We start from the raw sequence: 19,897 nt of genomic DNA, 5'->3' as shown, positions 1-19,897 counted from the left end.
ATATTTTATCAAGTGCTTGGTTGCTAAATAAAGACTATTGGAATGTTATTTCCCTTAGGCTGTTAGGATTATTTTCCCTAACACAGAATTGCTAGTTCCAAGAATGGCCTGTATGGGTTTCAGAAGCTCTTACTGATTCATTTTATTCTCAGTACTAGTTCATGTTAGGGCCTTTCTTTCCTCACTCACATCACAGAAAGTACCATATGAAGTGATAGCCTAGCATTGCCACAAAGAAGGACAGACTAGGAATGAATATATAGCACCTGAGAAAAAAGGGAATGGTGATGAAGAGATTTTTCTCCAACAGTTGTATTTGAAAAGGTATAATCATTATAAAGAAAAAAACCAGCAAAGTGATGTTAAAAAAAGAAGGATGTCACTCTCAAACAAATGAATATCCTCTACCCTTACTTCTTTTGGGTCAGATTTACTCTAGACCAAAGAAAACCCAAAGAAAAATGAACTCTGATTACTTTTAGCTCTAAAATATGAACACCATTTATATTTTCCTTTTGTCACCAAGTCAGTGGAGAAAGTTAACTGTTGATCTCTAAAACTTAGTATAGATTCTGTTCCAAAATAATCCGACTTGCCTTTTCTAGTCTCTGTCCCTGGGGAAGAAAGGATCACTCCACTAGTCTATTATTGAAGAACATGGTGATGTGATTTGGGCTGTAAGAAAATAAAGCCTAGAAAAAAATTTTTTTTCAAATTAAAAATGAGAGAAAATTGGAGTTCCCATTGGGGCTCAGCAGGTTAAGAACCCAACTAGTATCCGTGAGGATATGGGTTCAGTCCCTGGCCTTGCTCAGTGGGTTAAAGATCCAGTGCTGCTGCAACCTACAGCGTGGGTCACAGATGCAGCTTGGATCCTGTGTTGCTGTGGTTGTGGTGTAGGCCTGCAGTTGCAGCTCCGCTTTGACCCCTAGCCCAGGAACTTCCATATGCTGCAGGTGCAGCCCTAAAAAGAAAAAAAAAGGATTAACTTGAACAAAAGCAGAATTAGACAAATAAATCATAGTGTTTCACAGTTGAAGAATATTAAGGCTGTAATGCCTGTGTTTTTATTAATACTTATCTATAGAATAGGGGGGAACCTTTTAATGCAATAAAGCTATTTACCTAAGGGATATTTAGAAAGCGTATATTAGTTCTTCCTGCAAAAATTTAGTGTTTTCTCTTTAGCATTCTGAGTTGAAATTAATACTCTAAGTATAAATATCTGCTGGTGACTCTTGGAAGGGATTATAGAAACTTATTAACAACTTTACTTCATTATGTAAGCTTGATTATGTCGTTATTTTTATCCTCCTTAGGGATATGAGGACTGGCTGAGACACAGAGCAGACAATGAAGTCAACAAGAGCACTGTTTACATTATTGAAAATGCAAAACGAGTAAGAAAAGAAAGTGAAAAAATCAAGGTATTAAGTTTTATAGTTCATTTTTTTTTAATTAGTAAGAAAACATTTTAAAAGGTACAGTTCAGTGGCACTTTGTACATTCACGGTACTGTGCCGTCAACACTTTCTAGTTACAGAACATTTCACCACCCCAAAAGGGGAAACCCTCATGGCTGTTAAGTAGTCGTGCTGCATTCCTCCTTCACCCAGGCCCTGGCAACCACTCACCTTTTGTCCCTGTGGGTTTACCTAGTCTAGATATTTCTTTTTTTTCTTTTTTTTTTTTCTTTTTTTTGGGGGGTCCATACCTGCAGCATGTGGAAGTTCCCTGGCTGGGGGCTGAATCAGATCTGCAGCTGTCAGCCCGTGCCAGAGCCACAGCAATGTGGGACCCAAGCTACGTCTAGGACTTACACCACAACTCATGGCAACGCCAGATCCTTAATCCACTGAGCAAGGCCAGGAATTGAACCCTAGTCCTCATGGATACTAGTTGGGTTCATTACTGCTGAGCCACAACTGGAACTCCTTATTGTAGATATTTCATGTAAGTGGAATCATACACTATGTGGCCTTTATTTATGTCTGACTTCTCTCACTTATTGTTATGATCTTGAGGTTCATGTTGTGGCATGCATCGGTACCTCATTCTTTTTTATGATTGAATAATACTGCATCAGATGGCTATACCACATTTTGTTTATCCATTCATCAATTGATGGACATGTGGCTTGTTTCCACCTTTTATATCCACCAGCAGTGTATGATAGCTCCAAAGTATTGTTATTTTTCAATATCTTGGGCAGTTTAATTTTTTATTCAAATTAATCATTATTCATTATTACCCAATAAGATTCCTGTTGATAAGATTTTACACTTGTCTACATCAAATAATATTTTTTTGTTCCCAGTAGATTTTATTTTAATATAATAAACTTTACTTTTTAGAGCAGTTTTAAGTTCACAGCACAATTGAGGAGAAATTATGGAGTTCACACATACCCCCTTAGCCCACACAGGCACAACCTTCCTCACACTCCATTTCCCCCACCAGATTGGCATATTTGTTATAATCAATTGAACCTCTAATGACGTATCACTCTCATCCAAAGTCCATAGTTTAGGTTAGGGTTTACTCTTGGTGCTGTACATTTAGCGAGTCTAGACCAATGTATAATGAAATAAGTCAGCCATTACAGTATCATAGAATCATTGCACTGCCGTAATCATCCTCTGTGTTCTGCCTGATGCTTCCTCCCTCCAACCCCCAGTAATGACTCTTCTTTTTACTGTCTCCATAGTTTTGCCTTTTTCATAATGTTATATAGTTAAAATCACACAGTATGTAGTTTTTTCACTTAGTAAGAGGCATTTAAGTTTCCTCCATGTTTTCATGGCTTGATAGCTCATTTCATTTTAGCACTGAATAATATTCCATTGTCTAGATATAGCAGTTTATTTACCCATTCACTTACTGAAGGATATCTTGGTTGCTTCCGAGTTTTGGCTGTTATGAATAAAACTGCTAAAAAACATCCGTGTGCAGGTTTTCGTGTGGATATAAGGTTTCATTTCATTTTGGTAAACACCAAGGAATGTTATTACTGCATCATATGGTAAGAGCCTGTTTAGTTTTTTAAGAAACTTACAGGCTCTCTCCATCATGGTTACATTTTGCATTCCCATCAGCAGTGAGTGAGAGTTCCTATTGCTCCCCATCCTGGCCAGCATTTGTAGTTAGTATTCTATATTTTGGCCATTCTTTTGAGTAGATAGGGGTATCTCATTTCTGTCTTAATTTGCAATTCCCTAACGACACATGGTGTTGAACATATTTTCCTATGGTTACGTGCCAGTTCAATATCTTCTTTGGTGAGGTGTCTGTTAGGTCTTTTGCCCATTTTTTAATCAGATTGTTCATTTTAATATAGTTGAGGTTTTAATAGTTTTAGTGTATTTTGGATAACAGTCCTTTATCAGATGTATCTTTCATAAATATTTTATCCTAGTTTCAATTTTTGTTTTATTTGGTTATGGAATAAAAAAACTTGTTAACACTAAATTTACTGTCTTAGCTATCTTTAAATATACAGTTCAATAGTGTTAAGTATGTTAACATTGTAGTACAACAATTTTCTAGAACCTTTTCATTTTATAACACTAAAATTCTGTATCCACTAAACACCAATTTGCCCTGCCTCTAGCCCTTGGTGAATGAATACTTTTCTACTTTCTGTTTCTATTACTTGGACTACTTTAGACAGATACTTCCTGTGAGAGGTATCTGCTCTTTTTGACTGGCTTATTTCACTTAGCATAGTATCTTCAAAATTCGTCTATGTTGTATATCATATGACAGGATTTCCCGCCCCCCCTCTTTTTTCCGTCTTTTTGCCTTTTTGAGGGCTGCTCTCGCGGCATATGGAGATTCCCAGGCTAGGGGTCGAATCAGAGCTGTAACCACCGGCCTACACCAGAGCCCCAGCAATGCAGGGGTCCAAGCTGCATCTGCGACCTACACCACAGCTCACGGCAACGCCGGGTCCTTAACCCACTGAGCAAGGGCAGGGATCGAACCCGCAACCTCATGGTTCCTAGTCAGATTCGTTAACCTCTGCGCCACGACAGGAACTCCAGGATCTCCCCATTTTTAAGGCTACGTAATAATCCATTGCATGTATATACCACACTTTCTTTATTCATCCATTGGTGGACTTTTGGGTTGGGCTAAAAGGATAAAGATGGCCTCCTTGGTTTTGGTGTGAGCAACTTAGGTGCATTGCCTAGTGCTGTTAAACAAAATGCTGGTGCTATTAAATACTATGGAGAAGACTGGGTTTGGGGACAGGGGTAGGAGTGAAGGGAAATCAGGAATTCGGTTTGGGCCATGTTAATTTTGAGATTCCTATTAGACAGCCAGATGGAATTGTCAAACCCAGAGCTCAGAGGAGATGTTTTAGGTAGAAATAGAAATTTGGATGGAGTCACAGGAAACACAGAGAAGAGAAATAGGAACTGAGGAATTGCAATGGAAAAACAGTTATTGGAGTTCCCACTGTGGCTCAATGGAAACAAACCTGACTGGTATCCATGAGGACGTAGGTTGGATCCCTGGCCTTATTCAGTGAGTTAAAGATCCGGCATTGCCATGAGCTGTGGTGTAGGTCTCAGACGCAGCTCTGATCCCACATTGCTGTGGCTGTGGCGTAGGATGGCAGCTGCAGCTCCGATTTGACCGCTAGCCGGCCCTAGAAGGACAAAAAAAAAAAAAAAAAAAAAAACCACAGTTATTTGTAAAGGAAAGAATATGGGTTTTGGTATTAGAAATATTGGAAGAGTTTCTCCAGGTTTACTGATTATTTCCATTGTGTATCCAGTCCACTGATAAGCCCATTGAGGAAATCTTTATCTCTGATATCATGTTTTTCTTCTTGTCCTTTTTTTTCTTTTTTTGGGGCTGTACCCTCAAAATGTGGAAGTTAAGACACATGGAGGCTATGGCAGTGAAAACGCTGGATCCTCAACTGTTAGGCCACCAGGGAGTTCCCTGATATCATGTTTTTCATTTCTAACTTTTTTTTATTACTCAAATGAATTTATCACATCTGTAGTTGTATAATCATCATCACAATCCAATTCCACAGGATTTCCATCCCACAGCCCAAGCACATCCCCTCCCCCCCCCAAACTGTCTCCTCCTGAGACAATAAGTTTTTCAATGTCTGTGAGGCAGCATCTGTTCTGCAAAGAAGTTCCGTCTGTCCTTTTTTCAGATTCCACATGTCAGTGAAAGCATTGGATGTTGGTGTCTCATTGTATGGCTGACTTCACTTAGCATGATACTTTCCAGGTCCATCCATGTTGCAAAAAATGCTGGTATTTCGTTCTTTTTAATGGCTGAGTAATATTCCATTGTGTATATGTACCGCATCTTCTTTAGCCACTCCTCTGTCATTGGACATTTAGGTTGTTTCCATGTCTTGGCTATGGTAAATAGTGCCCCAATGAACATTGGAGTACATGTGTCTTTGCGAGTCATGGTTTTCTCTGGATAGATGCCCAGGAGTGGGATTGCTGGATCAGATGGTAGTTCTATGTTTAGTTTTCTGAGGAATCTCCATACTGTTTTCCACAGTGGTTGCACCGATTTACAATCCCACCAACAGTGTACTAGGGTTCCTTTTTCTCCACCCCCTCTCCAGCACTTATTGTTTGTAGACTTTTGGATGATGGCCATTCTGGCTGGTGGAAGGTGGTACCTCAGAGTGGTTTTGATTTGCATCTCTCTAATCATGAGTGATGTTGAACATCCTTTCATGTGTTTCTTGGCCATCTGTATGTCTTCTTTGGAGAACTGTCTGTTTAGATCTTCTGCCCATGTTTTGATGGGGTTGTTTGTTTTTTTGGTATGGAGCTGCAGAATGTGTTTGTAAATTTTGGAGATTAATCCCTTGTCTGTCGATTCCCTTGCATATATTTTCTCCCATTCTGTGAGTTGTCTTTCGTTTTGTTTAGGGTTTCCTTTGCTGTGCAGAAACTTGAAGTTTGATTAGGTCCCATTTGTTTATTTTTGTTTTTATTGTCAATACTCTGAAAGGTGGATCTGAGAAGATGTTGCTGTCGTTTATGTCAGAGAGTGTTTGGCCTATGTTTTCCTCTAAGAGTTTTATAGTGTCTGGTCTTATATCTAGGTCTTTAATCCACTTGGAGTTTATTTTTGTGTATGGTGTTAGGGAGTGTTCTAATTTCATTCTTTTCCATGAGGCTGTCCAGTTTTCCCAGCACCCCTTATTGAACAAGCTGTCCTTTCTCCATTGTATATCCTTGCCTCCTTTGTTATAGATTAGTTGGCTGTAGGTGCGTGGGTTTAATTCTGGGCTTTCTATCCTGTTCCACTGATCTATATTTCGGTCTTTGTGCCAGTACTATACAGTTTTGATGATTGTTGCATTGTAGTATAGTCTGAAGTCTGGGAGCCTGATTCCTCCAGTTCCATTTTTCTTTTTCAGGATGTGTTTGGCTATTCTGGGTCTTTTGTGCTTCCAAACAAACTTTAAAATATTTTGTTCGAGTTTTGTGAAAACTGTCCTTGGTAATTTGATAGGGATTGCATTGAATCTGTAGATTGCCTTAGGTAGTATAGTCATTTTGGTAATATTAAATAACTTCCAATCCACACGCATGGTACATCTTTCCATCTATTTGTGTCATCTTTGATTTCTTTCATCAGGGTCTTATAGTTTTCAGAGTACAGGTCTTTTGTCTCTTTAGGTAGGTTTATTCTTAAGTATTTTATTCTTTTGGATGCGATGATAAACGGGATTGCTTCCCTAATTTCTTTTTCTGCTCTTTCATTCTTAGTATATAGAAATGCCATCGATTTCTGTGTATTGATTTTGTATCCTGCGACTTTGCCAAATTCGTGGATGAGCTCTAACAGTTTTCTGGTAGAGTCTTTAGGATTCTCTAGGTATAGTATCATGTCATCTGCAAATAGTGATAGTTTTACTTCTTCCTTTCCAATTTGGATTCCTTTTATTTCTTTTACTTCTCTGATTGCTGTGGCGAGGACTTCCAGAACTATGTTGAAGAGTAATGGCAAGAGCGGACATCCTTGTCTTGTTCCTGATCTCAGTGGGAATTCTTTCAGCTTTTCCCCATTGAGAATGATGTTTGCTGTGGGTTTGTCATGTGGCCTTGATGATGTTGAGGTAGGTTCCCATTATGCCCACTTTCTGAAGGGTTTTGGATTTTGTCAAAGGCTTTTTCCGCATCTATTGAGAGGATCATATGGTTTTTATTCTTCAGTTTGTTAATATGGTGTATCCCACTGATGGATTCATGGATATTGAAGACCCCTTGCATCCTTGGGATAAATCCCACTTGATCATGGTGTACAATCCTTTTAGTGTATTGTTGGATGTGGTTTGCTAGTATTTTGTTGAGGATTTTTGCATCGATGTTCATCAGTGAAATTGGCCTGTCGTTTTCTTTTTCTGTGGGAATCTTTGTCTGGTTTTGGTATCAGGGTGATGGTGGCCTCATAGAATGGGTTTGGGAGTATCCCTTCCTCTGCAATTTTTTGAAATAGTTTCAGAAGGAGAGGTGCTAGCTCTTCTCTAAATGTTTGATAGAATTCGCCTGTGAAGCCATCTGGTCCTGGACTTTTGTTTGTTGGAAGTTTTAAAATCACAGTTTCCATTTCAGTTCTTGTGATGGGTCCGTTCATCTTTTCTATTTCATCTTGATTTAGTCTTGGAAGATTGTACTTTTCTAAGAATTTGTCCATTGCTTCTAGGTTTTCCGTTTTATTGGCATATAGTTGCATATAGTAGTCTCTTATGATCCTTTGTATTTCTGTGATGTCTGTTGTTACTTCTTTTTCATTTCTAATTTTATTGATTTGAGTCCTCTCTCTTTTTTTCTTGATAAGTCTGGCTAGGGGTTTATCAATTTTGTGGATCTTTTCAAAGAACCAGCTTTTTGTTTCCTTGATCTTTTCTATGGTTTTCTTTGTTTCTATCTCATTGATTTCTGCTCTGATCTTTATGATTTCTTTCCTTCTACTAACTTTAGGTCTTGTCTGTTCTTCTCTCTCGAGCTGCTTTAGATGTAAAGTTAGGTTGTTTATTTGAGCTTCTTCTTGTTTCCTGAGGTGGGCTTTTATTGCTATAAACTTTCCTCTTAGAATGGCTTTTGCTGCATCCCATAGGTTTTGGAATGTCATATCTTTGTTGTCATCTGCTTCTAGGTATTTTTTAATTTCCTCTTTGATTTCTTCAGTGATGCATTGGTTGTTTAGTAGCATGTTGTTTAGTCTCCACATGTTTGTGTTTTTTGCCGTGTTTTTCTTGTTGTTGATTTCCAGTCATATAGCATTGTGGTCAGAAGATGCTTGATATGATTTCAATTTTCTTAAAGTTACCAAGGTTGGATTTGTAGCCCAGGATGTGTTCAGTCTTAGAGAATGTTTCAGGTGCACTTGACAAAAATGTATACTCTGTTCCTTTGGATGGAATGTCCTATAAATGTCTAGTAAGTCCATCTGATTTAATGCTTCATTCAGGGCCTGTGTTTCCTTATTGATTTTCTGTCTGGATGATCTGTCCATTGCTGTGAGTGGGGTGTTAAAGTCCCCCACTATGATTGTGTTATTGTCGATTTGTCCTTTTAAGGTTGTTAGCAGGTGCCTTACATATTGTGCTGAACCTATGTTGGGTGTGTAGATACTTAAAATTGGTATATCTTCTTCTTGGATTGATCCTTTGGTCATTATGTAATGACCTTCTTTGTCCCTGAAAATATTGTTCATTTTAAAGTGTATTTTGTCTGTTATGAGTATGGCTACTCCAGCTTTCTTTTGATCCCTGTTTGCATGAAATATGTTCTTCCATCCTCTCACTTGCAATTTCTATGTGTTCCTAGAAGTGAAGTGGATCTCTTGAAGACAGCATATATATGGGTCTTGTTTTTGTATCCATTCAGCCAGTCTGTGTCTTTTGGTTGGGGCGTTTAGCCCATTCACATTTAAGGTAATTATTGATAGATATGTTCTTATTGCCATTTTATTAATTACTTTGGATTTGGTTTTACTACTCCTTTTTTCTTTCCTTCTTCTCTTGTTCTTTTCTGCCTAGAGAAGTTCCTTTAGTATTTGGTGTAAGGCTGGTTTAGTGTTGCTGAATTCTCTCAGCTTTTGCTTATCTGTGAAGGTTTTGATTTCTCCTTCAAATCTGAATGAGAGCCTTGCTGGGTAAAGCAATCTTGGTTGGAGGTTTTTTCCTTTCATCACGTTAAGTATATCATGCCACTCCCTTCTGGCCTGCAGAGTTTCTGTTGAAAAATCTGCCGATAACATTATTGGGGTTCCCTTGTATGTTACTTGTTTCTTTTCCCTAGCTGCTTTCAGGATTTTCTCTTTGTCTTTAATTTTGGTCATTTTGATTAGTATGTGTCTTGGGGTGCTCCTCCTTGAGTTTATTTTATATGGTACTCGTTGTGCTTCCTCGATTTGAGTGAGTGGTTCTTTCCCCATGTTAGGGAAGTTTTTGGCTATTATCTCTTGGAATATTTTTTCTGTCTCCTCTCTCTCTTCTCCATCTGGCACCCGTATAATACGGATGTTGGTGCGTTTTACATGGTCCCAGAGTTCTCTGAGACTCTCTTCATTTGTTTTCAATCTTTTTTCTCTTTTCTGTTCTGCATCCGTAATTTCCACTCATCTGTCCTCCACCTCGCTTATTTGTTCTTCTGCCTCCCGTATTCTGCTGTTAGCTGCTTCTAGTGAATTTTTTAATTTCAGTTATTGTCTTTTGCATCTCTTCTTGTTTAAGTTTTATATCTTGTATCTCTTTGGTCAGTGTTTCCTGTAAGTTATCCATCTTTGCCTCCAGTTTATTTCCAATGTCTTGCATCATCTTCAGCATCAACAGTCTAAAGTCTTTTTCCTGGAGGCTGAGAATCTCCTGATCACTTAGCTGTTTTTCTGGGGTTTTTCCTTTCTCCCTCATCTGAGTTATAGTTCTCTGTCTTTTCATGTTTATAGGTTTTTGGTGTGGTGACCTTTTTACAGATAATAGAGTTGTAGCCTCTCTTCCTTCTGATGTCTGCCCCTCTGTGGCTGAAGTCGGTATGGGGGGGGCTTGCTGTAGGCTTCCTGATGGGAGGGGCTGATGCCTGCCCCCTGGTAGGTGGAGGTGATTCTAATCCCTCTGGTGGGTGGGGCTTAGTCTCTGGATGGGATTAGAGGCAACTGTGTGCCTGAGTCTCTTTAGGTAGCCTGTTTCCTGAGGGGTGGGGCTGTGATCCCACCTGGATTGTTGTTTGCCCTGGGGCTTCTCAGCATCTGACTGAAGGGTGGGGCCACCTCCAGAGAAAGGCAAGCTGCTGAATATTCCCAAGAACTTTGCTTTCAATGTCCTTCCCTCACAACAAGACACGTCCACCCCTGTTTTCCCAGGATGTCCTCCAAGAACTGCAGTCAGGTTTGGCAGATTCCCATGGAAGACTTTGCTCTGTCCTGGGACCCAGTGCACGTGAAAGTCTGTGTGCACCTTTTAAGAATGGGGTCTCCGTTTCCCCCAGTCCCGTGGAGCTCCTGTGCATAAGCCCCACTGGCCTTCAATGCCAGATGCTCCGGGGTTCTTTCTCCCCATGCCAGATCCCCGCACGTGGGAGTTTGATGTGTGGCTCAGAACTCTCCCTCCTGTAGGTGAGTCTCTGTGAACCAGTTAGTTTTCAGTCTGTGGAGCTTCCCACCCCAGAGGTGTAGGGTTGTTTATATCGCAAAATCACCCCTCCTACCTCTTGATGTGGCCTCCTCTTTTTCTTCTGGGGTAGGGTATCTTTTTTAAGGTTTCCAGTCCATTTGGGTGAAGGGTGCTCAGCCTTTTGTTGTGAATTTTGTTATTTTTAGGAGAGAAGTTGAGCTCCAGTCCTTCTGTTCCGCCATCTTAATCCCCTGCCTCCCCATTTCTGCCTTTTCCATTTGCCTTTTTTGTGTGTGTGGTTTCCATCTTATGCCCAAATTCCTTATCTACTCATGTATGTTGTTTTCCTTTTCTAGTAAATACTTTAATATCTTAATCATAGCTATTTTTATATACCTGTTTCCTAAATCCAAAATCTAAATTTTTTTTGATAGGTCATTTTTGTCTTGGTTTTGTGTGTCTTATTTTTTTTAATTGAATTTTGAACAGTGTATGCAAAAGAATGCTAGAGACTGAGGTAGATAAACCATATCTGTTCTGAAATGGCAGGCCTCTTGTGTCAGCTCACTGGTGTTGGGGATGAGTCAGTCTAGTCAGGAGTTGGCTGGCTTTGGGTTTTGCTGTAGCTAGTTGCAGTATACCACTGGACTTTTAAATTCCTGAATTACTGGGGTGCCAAAGAGTCTTTCTCAGTGTTCCTATTCCATTCTCTGCTTTCAGCAGGTCCTACATTCCTGCGACACGGTGCATGCCTTTCTCTATGCCCTTTTTCTTCCCCCAGCGGTTGATGCTCTTTCTTGTTATTCTTTGCAAGGCTCCTGGTGGGAACAGTGGTTTCCTGGTTCTCCTATCTCAATATTAGGCAGGTTGTATGTACCTTTGCCTCAGGGTGGAACTTTACTCAACAATCCTCAGCATCCCTTCCCCCAGCCTCCCATGGCAGCTGAACTTTGCCTTTTTTCAGTGCTAGGTCCTCACTGTGAGTGGGTTTCCTCTCCCATCCCCAGTAGCAGATGGCTCTACTTCTCCCTCTCCTCTAGTGGTGGGTACATTTCCCTGAGGCTATGCCAGGGAGGATTTCTTGCCTTTCTCTTAGACGCAGATGCTTTCTGCCTCGTATGAGAGAAGGGGTCCACAGTTCTGGCATGTTTTGTGTCGGATCCTCTGCAGCAGTCCTCCACAACCTGTGCCAGTGAGGAAGGCGCTTTTAGACCTCCTGTCCTCATGCTTTCTCATGAGCACCCAATGGATTCCTAGCGAGAAGAACTGGGCTTATGGTCTCCTCTTTTCTCTCAGCCTTGCAGAGATTCCAAACTGGCACGTTTGCCCCACAAAGCCTTTTACAATTGGTTAAAAATCTAGTTATTTTCTTCTTGGGCATTTTTATGGCAGCAGTCTCTTCCTCTGGTGCTGTCAGTTGTGAAACAGTTTATTCTGTCTCTCCTCAGAGGGACTTTTCACCCTTCAAAATTCAGTTTACTTGCTTGCCCTACAACCTCAGCTCACCGATGAACTGAAAAAATTATGATTCTGTTGATTACGTGGCTGTTTCTAATATTTATGACGAGGGATAGTGATGTTCTCTTGTGGTTTTGTACATACTAAGTGGAAGCGGAACTCTGGAGTTGATTTCCTAACGGAACCGTGTTGTTACCTTTCTTAAAGGCAGTCCTGTCTCCCCATCATCGTCGTGTTGTTCTTCCGGATGAGGCCTAAACTCCTGAGTCTGACCCGTCAAGCCTTTTGTGATCTGGTCCCTGTCCATCTTACCAGCCTTAACTTGCACCCCAGGGGCGCAGACCTTTATACGTCCGAGCAAATTGTAAATGTAGAAGAAATGCTGTCTGTGTGTTTTCTTTATCGGTGCCTGGAAATCATGTTCTGTCCTTTGTTTCCTTCTTCTAAGATGCATTCGTATTTTGTTTGTTATTTTTCTTCTGTGTGCCTAAGCATAGATTGTGGTTTTATGTTAGCAACATGAGTGTTTATGTATGTGAGGAAAGAAAGATCCAAGAAAATAAAATATTACTCACAAATTAGATCCATTACTGATGCTGTTGCTCTTGGCTACTGATTAAGATTGGCAAAGAAAATAAAATTGATCCTGAATAAATCTTTAAGTCCTGATCTTTAACTGCCAAATCATGTAGCAAATGGAAGGCAGACATATCATTTATTCAGCGTTTCACAACCAGTGTGTCCAAGTTGGTGAGCCAGACAGACTCCCTCCTAAAGTGGGTTGTCTTCTATCAGCAGCAGCCTCCTTCCTCCCTTTATCCGGAGGTGCTGTACCAAAGTGCTACTTAACTTTTCTTTCTTTTCTTTTTTTTTTTTTGTCTTTTGTCTTTTTTGTTGTTGTTATTGCTATTTCTTGGGCCGCTCCCGCGGCATATGGAGGTTCCCAGGCTAGGGGTCCAGTCGGAGCTGTAGCCACCAGCCTATGCCAGAGCCAGAGCAACGCGGGATCCGAGCCGTGTCTGCAACCTACACCACAGCTCACAGCAACGCCGGATCGTTAACCCACTGAGCAAGGGCAGGGACCGAACCTGCAACCTCATGGTTCCTAGTCGGATTCGTTAACCACTGCGCCATGATGGGAACTCCCCACCCCCCTTTTTTTTTTTACTTAACTTTTCCTATATGTGCCCTGGCGTAAAAAATTTTGGGATGCACTGGACTGAATAATTTCTTACAGCCTTCAAAAAAAATTTTTATGACTATTCATAAGGTGGAAGTAAAGTTGTTGCAGAGTATTAGTAATAATTATAATCAACAACTATTAATCAAATGGTGAATATGTGCCAGATACTTTGCAAAACACTTTACCTATATCCTCATTTCATACTCAAAGCAATTTGACGAGGTAGTTGCAATCATCAAAGACACTTCACCCAAGGTCATATAGTTAAGTGATAGAGCTAGGACATAAAGTCAAGTTCTAAAGATCTATGTTTTAATCATTATGATTTATTTCCTACATTATTAAATTATACACTAGAAATGGTTCGCAATTTCATCTCTCATGTTTTTCCTCTACTTGAGCTTTGGGTACTTGTTTTTGTTTTGTTTTGTTTTGATCATGATGACATTTATTTATTGTCTTTTTGCCATTTTCTTGGGCCTCTGTCATGGCATATGGAGGTTCCCAGGCTAGGGGTCGAATCAGAGCTGTAGCTGCCAGCCTACGCCAGAGCCACAGCAACGCAGGATCCAAGCTGCGTCTGCAACCTACACCACAGCTCACGGCAACGCCGGATCGTTAACCCACTGGGCAAGGCCAGGGATCGAACCCGCGACCTCATGGTTCCTAGTTGGATTCGCTAACCACTGAGCCACGACGGGAACTCCAGCTTTGGGTACTTGTTGAGTGCAGACAAACTGTTGGAAAATGACCTAATTGAAAAAAAATTTTTTTCGAATGTTGTGGTTAAAACAAATGTCTCTCTAAATAAGTGAGATTTTCTGAGCACCGAAGAAAGAACTGTCACCCCAATAAATAGCTGTTATCACATGCAAGGCAAAGCATTTTGAAATATTTATCCATGATGCCAAGTGATAATATAGCTGCCCAGTGTTAAAGTGCTGAAGTTAAGATGTGTAGATTTTCTTGATTCATTCATGAAGTGATAATGGTCATTCTCTTATCAAACACCAATGCCAGGAAAACATCAGAAAGAAAAGAGTCCCTGGGTGCTGAAATCATTTATTACAGATTAAAATGCAGTACTGAGGTAACCTGAAAGCATTATAACTTCTTGTGACCTTAAAGAGGATTCTGAATGTTGGGTAATATTCTTTCATCCCCTTTCACATGGTATAGGATGCTGAAATGTTCTGACCCCCAGAGAGGGGAGAGGTCTGGTCTCTTGCTACTGTTTTACTTTAGTTTGAGGTATGCTAAATGCTTTGTTTGGAATTAAGCATATTTATATTTATTTGTCTCTCTGTACTAGGTCGGTGATGTAGTAGAAGTACAGGCAGATGAAACCTTTCCCTGTGATCTTATTCTTCTATCATCCTGCACAATCGATGGGACCTGTTATGTGACTACAGCAAGTCTTGATGGGGAATCCAATTGCAAGGTAATGGAGACTAAACTAACCTTTTGCCTGAACATTTTGAGCTCAGGGTAGTTAATCGTAAAATACTCCTTCCCACTGCTCCCTAATCTTTTATCTTATTTTTCCCTATTTCTGTAAGTTTTATATTGGAAGATAGCTTTCATAGAATTGTCTTTGAATTTCTAAGCAAATACTCAACTTTAGGGGGAAAGGGTGGTGTTGGGTGGGGAAATCCACACCCCGTATAATTGGCGCCACATTTTTCACAGCACTGTGTACATTTAATATTGACATTAACCCATTCAGTATTTTATTTAGGCTTCTGAAAATGAGAGTAGTCATAGGCTGAAACTATGTAACTATAAAAATAATTTCACCCTACGGTACTCCAACCTTATAGTTTGATATATTTTTATTTTTATTTTTTTATTTTTTTTATTTTTTTGTCTTTTTGCCATTTCTTGAGCCGCTCCCGCGGCATATGGAGATTCCCAGGCTAGGGGTCAAATCGGAGTTGTAGCCGCCAGCCTATGCCAGAGCCACAGCTACGCGGGATCTGAGCCGCATCCGCGACCCACACCACAGCTCACGGCAACGCCAGATCGTTAACCCACTGAGCAAGGGCAGGGATCGAACCCGCAACCTCATGGTTCCTAGTCAGATTTGTTCACCACTGCGCCACGTCAGGAACTCCCTATTTTTATTTTTAAAGTGATGAATATCTTCTCTTAAATATGTTTATTCCTGGCATATAGAAAATCTAACCTGGAATAGTCTGATTACTTTTTAAAAATACCTTAGGGTGTAGTTTGGCAAATATTTGCTTTATTGCGACTAGGAAGAATTACAAATGTGTTTGGGTAAATTTGTTCAAACTGGAGGATAACTTACTTCCCTGGTACTTTCTGGCACAGTCAGTTCTTGGCTATCATTCAGAGCTCCACAGAGCATGAGGATACATCCTCTATATGCTGTCTTTAAGGACGGGAAATAATGTCCTCGCCTCTTTGTGTATCATCTTTAAAGGCTTTCCTCGTCTGCGGTTGAGTATCAGGACTCAGTATATGCAAAGGGAGCTTGAATGCCTGTTAGATAACTAATTTTGTACTTCAAGAGCATGCTGATGAACCAGGCCCATTTAAACTATTCAAAAACAAAGTTATATTTGAGGGAATGTCAGGATGAAAGTTGAGAATTTACCTGAAGATTCTCTAATAGGGGAAAAAGTTGTTTAGAGGGAAAAAAAACATTCAAGTAGTCTCTTTCTCAGTTAAGTTGATCTGGTCAATCAGCTGAAAGTACATAGGCTTTCAACGTCAGAAGATAGTTTTAAATACAGCTCAGGCAGTTCTCCGAAGACCTTACGACAGCTTTCCCTTCAGCCTAAGTGGTGCAGTCTTTCAGTCTGTGTTAGCCCTTCTTTGATAACTTATAAATGGGTTCGTTGGAGCCTTCCGTAAGTTTTGGGTCAATTAGGTAAGTACATATCATACACTAGTAGACGATTCTAACTGTCTGACCAAAGCAAGACACATCATCTCCCTCCCCCTTACATGGATTGTAGCCACTTGAAGCATTTTCGAAATCATTAATTATGCTATTCGTGTAATGGGGACTATTAGTGATTTTATTCTTTCTGTTGGCAAAATGTTAGCATTCTTATGACCAAAAGAGTTTGTTCAATCCTTACATGTATGTTGACATCACCATATAATATTGTGAGCAAAGTAATAGGTCTGAGTTCTGTAAATAGGAGAAAAAAAATCAATGCATTAAGTTTTTCATGGAGTTAATTATGTGCATGCTGCAAATGGAATTCTTTCTGCTGTCAGTATCAAGAAAAGCTTTTAGTTTTCTCATTATCTTTGAAATCCCCTCTCAGCATAGCAAGAGTTATCTTTCTAATTATTCATAATATATTTTAAGAATAATACCATAAAATGTGCATCAATATTTGTGGTTTTCTGCCAAAGCCTCTTACTAAAAATATGTAGTGTTCCTGAAATCAGGTGGATGTACGATTACTTTTTTTTTTCTTCTGCTTCCACCTAGACACATCATGCAGTACGTGACACCATTGAACTGTGTACAGCCGAATCCATTGATACCCTCAGAGCAGCCATTGAATGTGAACAGCCTCAGCCTGACCTCTACAAGTAAGAATTACCTGGTTTCATTTTACTGCTGTCTGATGGCTTTGCTTCTCTTTGCCACCAGTATTGCAAAGAAACACCCACCATTTACCAGCCTCCTTTCATTTATGTTTTTATGAGCTATTTCTTTCTTTTGGCAGGCAAATGAATCAAATCATCTTTGTTCGCTACCAGCCTAAGATAAATCATTGTGGGCATAGGCATCTTACTTGCGGTTTTTCTTTTATTATTGTTATTTGTAGACATGTCCGTCCATCAGATATTAAGACTATGTCATCCTGTAAGGGTGATCTGTCAGACTCATGCATTTGCCCAGAGTTAATTAAAACCAAAAAAAAAAAAACCCCACTTTATGTATCATCCAGCATTAAAGAGAGGAGGAGATGCAGGGCTATGCTATTTGTAGGCCCTCTGTCCTTTTTTATGAGGATCATGATGAACTGAGTGTTGCATATAGGCTATTTCTTGTCTACAGTAAACAATTACCTTGAGGGAGCACTGGGATTGTGTGATTTCCTCTATTTTGCAATTCTTAGGCTTTCTGGAGTGGATTTGCTGTTTTCACAGTCATTGTGGGCTGTCAAAAATTTGTTATTTAATTTTAGGACTAGTTAGTTTGGTTGATTAGAACATGATGTTAATGAGGGTAGAATAATAGGTTTTATCCCCAAGTGGGTCAATTAATTATATTCTGTACCAGTGTTATGGATGGCATCCATTACCCATGCCAGCCATCTTGTTAATGAACGCTGTTGGTCATAAGGGGGGACCAAATGGTTGGATGTGGCTTACAAGAATGCCTGGCAGAAGAAAAACAAAGTATTCATCCTACTAGCAGAATAATACCCTCCCTCCTTCCTATCATTCCTTTGTTCCTCTTTCCTTTCTTCTATATATACCTTGATAATAGGAACTTAGGATCACAAAGGAAAATAGCTGTTCCCTGCCTTCAGTGAACTCAGTTTGCAAAGGGGATAAGACAGTAAAGATAGGCTTATAGTATGGTGAGATAATAAAGGTGAGTAAAAGGCCCTTGGAATCACAGAAAAGGGAGTGACTGATTTTGCCTGAGTTAGAGAATAATGTACATCCTTGCATATTTTTAGGGTAACTCCTAAATTTTTCAGTTACCTTAAATAGGAAGGCATTTTTTTTAGAGAAGGAAGGTTATTCCTAATTTCTCTAGACTAGAGTGAGTATGACTTCAGAATATCTTGTACTTCCACCACCCTAGTGGTCACTTAGGTTGTAATTGCCTGATTTCTAGTCCGTTTGGGGACAAGGAACACATTTTTTTTGCTTGTTAGTGTATCCCCAATACCTAGCATAGCATTGGTACAATTAATACATGATGAATGAATGAGCAGACCTTCATATTTTATGTATATAGTAATAATAGTTCAATTTCTGTGAAAAAATTCTAATGTAAATTGTAAAATGCACATGACATCCTTGTTAAGGGTGGTTTAGAACTTTGTACCCTGTTTCTCAGAAGTGCAGATGACCATGTGCAAAGCCATGTATCTCATCACTTGAAATCAGTATTAAGATCAGCTGCAAGGGAGTTCCCACTGTGGCACAGTGGGTTAAGGATCCCACATTGTCTCTGCAGTGGCTTGGGTCGCTGCAGAGGTATTGGTTCTATCACTGGCCCAGGAACTTTCATATGCTGCTGCAAAACACAGTTTGGAAATTTCCACAATGGTAATCAGGTGTTCCCTCACACTAATGCCATGGTCCTCACAGGGTGATCCTGGGTCAGTAGCGTCAGCATCACCTGGGAGCTTGTGGGAAATGCAGGTTCTTACCAGAACCGAAGCTTGAGGATGGGGCCCAGAAATCTGTGGTTTAATACACCCTCCAGAAATTCTAATTATGCTCACATGAAAGAACTATTGAACTAATGGTTTTGAAAAGTTATATTTTAGCACCATAAACCTTTCTTCACATGAATGTAAAATAGAAGCCAGTTTTTTATATAAAGTATGAATGAGAAGGGTGTTGTGTGCATGCACGGTGCCACATAGATCTTGAAAATCAATTGAGAGTCTTAGTTTACATTCTTATAATCCATAGTATTTTTTAAATAAGATGAAAATGTTACATACCATATTGGTTCAACATAACTCTTTTTAAAAAGAAATATAATAGGCTTTCATAGTTCATTCAGTCTTATCCCTTTTTGCATTATTTGTGTTTTGATTCATCCCCATATTTGGGGTATCTAGATATTATCAGGATATGGAAGACACATGTGCTATTATGTTCTTTTTGCAGGTTTGTTGGCCGAATCAATATCTATAGTAATAGTCTTGAAGCTGTTGCCAGGTTAGTTTTCCCTTTAATCTGTCCTTTTGGGGAAAGGAATATTTCTCTTTTAAGCCTATTAAAATAGTTAAATACTTTCCTTTATAGAAAGGGGTGTACGGGTGAATAAAGCTGGAGTTGGAGTGACTTAAGTAGCTAACCTTGTCATTGGTAGGGTTGTGCTGGCAGTGACTGAGCACAGTGTCCTGGGAGGGGTGGTGGTGTTTGAAGTGATACTGAGGTTTTCTAATATTGTAGAGCTCCAGGCATTTTGGCTGATAATTCTCAAATATGTCCTAAGCACTGTGTTTATTGTCCTTGGCTGTGCAGTGCCTAACAATATTAGAAATGTACCTAAAGAACCATGTTTTGGAGTTCCCGTCGTGGCGCAGTGGTGAACGAATCCAACTAGGAACCATGAGGTTTCGGGTTCGATCCCTGGCCTTGCTCAGTGGGTTAACGATCCGGCGTTGCCGTGAGCTGCGGTGTAGGTTGAAGACACGGCTTGGATCCTGCGTTGCTGTGGTTCTGGTGTAGGCTGGCAGCTACAGCTCCGATTAGACCCCTAGCCTGGGAATCTCCATATGCCGCAGGAGCGGCCCAAGAAATGGCAAAAAGGCAAAAAAAAAAAAAAAAAAAAAAAAAAAAAAATCGGTGTTTTAAGGGAGAGTAATTTAGGGACTAGGCCATAGATAAAATACTGGGAGAATTAGCTGCTCTCAAGTAAAATGAAAGGCTTAATCGTTTAAATGAAACAACTC

At 39.9% G+C, this 19,897-nt stretch overlaps 1 protein-coding gene across 12 annotated transcripts in view; it reads left to right on the top strand.

Moving 5' to 3' along the window:
* The window catches only part of ATP11C (ATPase phospholipid transporting 11C), a 181,223-nt gene that overhangs the window by 95,120 nt on the left and 66,206 nt on the right, over positions 1–19,897 (top strand). For all 12 annotated transcript variants that reach the window (XR_002340696.1, XR_002340697.1, XR_002340698.1 and 9 more), the window contains exons 5-8: positions 1,320–1,427; positions 14,569–14,697; positions 16,729–16,832; positions 19,107–19,157. Coding sequence is in view for 9 of the 12 variants with exons in the window: in XM_021080199.1 (XP_020935858.1) it covers positions 1,320–1,427; positions 14,569–14,697; positions 16,729–16,832; positions 19,107–19,157 (392 nt within the window). In the remaining 3 variants the exon portion in view is untranslated. The remainder of the gene's footprint in view (positions 1–1,319; positions 1,428–14,568; positions 14,698–16,728; positions 16,833–19,106; positions 19,158–19,897) is intronic.

The sequence above is a fragment of the Sus scrofa genome, chromosome X (genome assembly GCF_000003025.6).
Source record: "Sus scrofa isolate TJ Tabasco breed Duroc chromosome X, Sscrofa11.1, whole genome shotgun sequence".
Taxonomy (NCBI): domain Eukaryota; kingdom Metazoa; phylum Chordata; class Mammalia; order Artiodactyla; family Suidae; genus Sus; species Sus scrofa.
The sequence above is the reverse complement of the archived record's forward strand: the minus strand, read 5'-3'. Positions and strand labels throughout refer to the sequence as shown.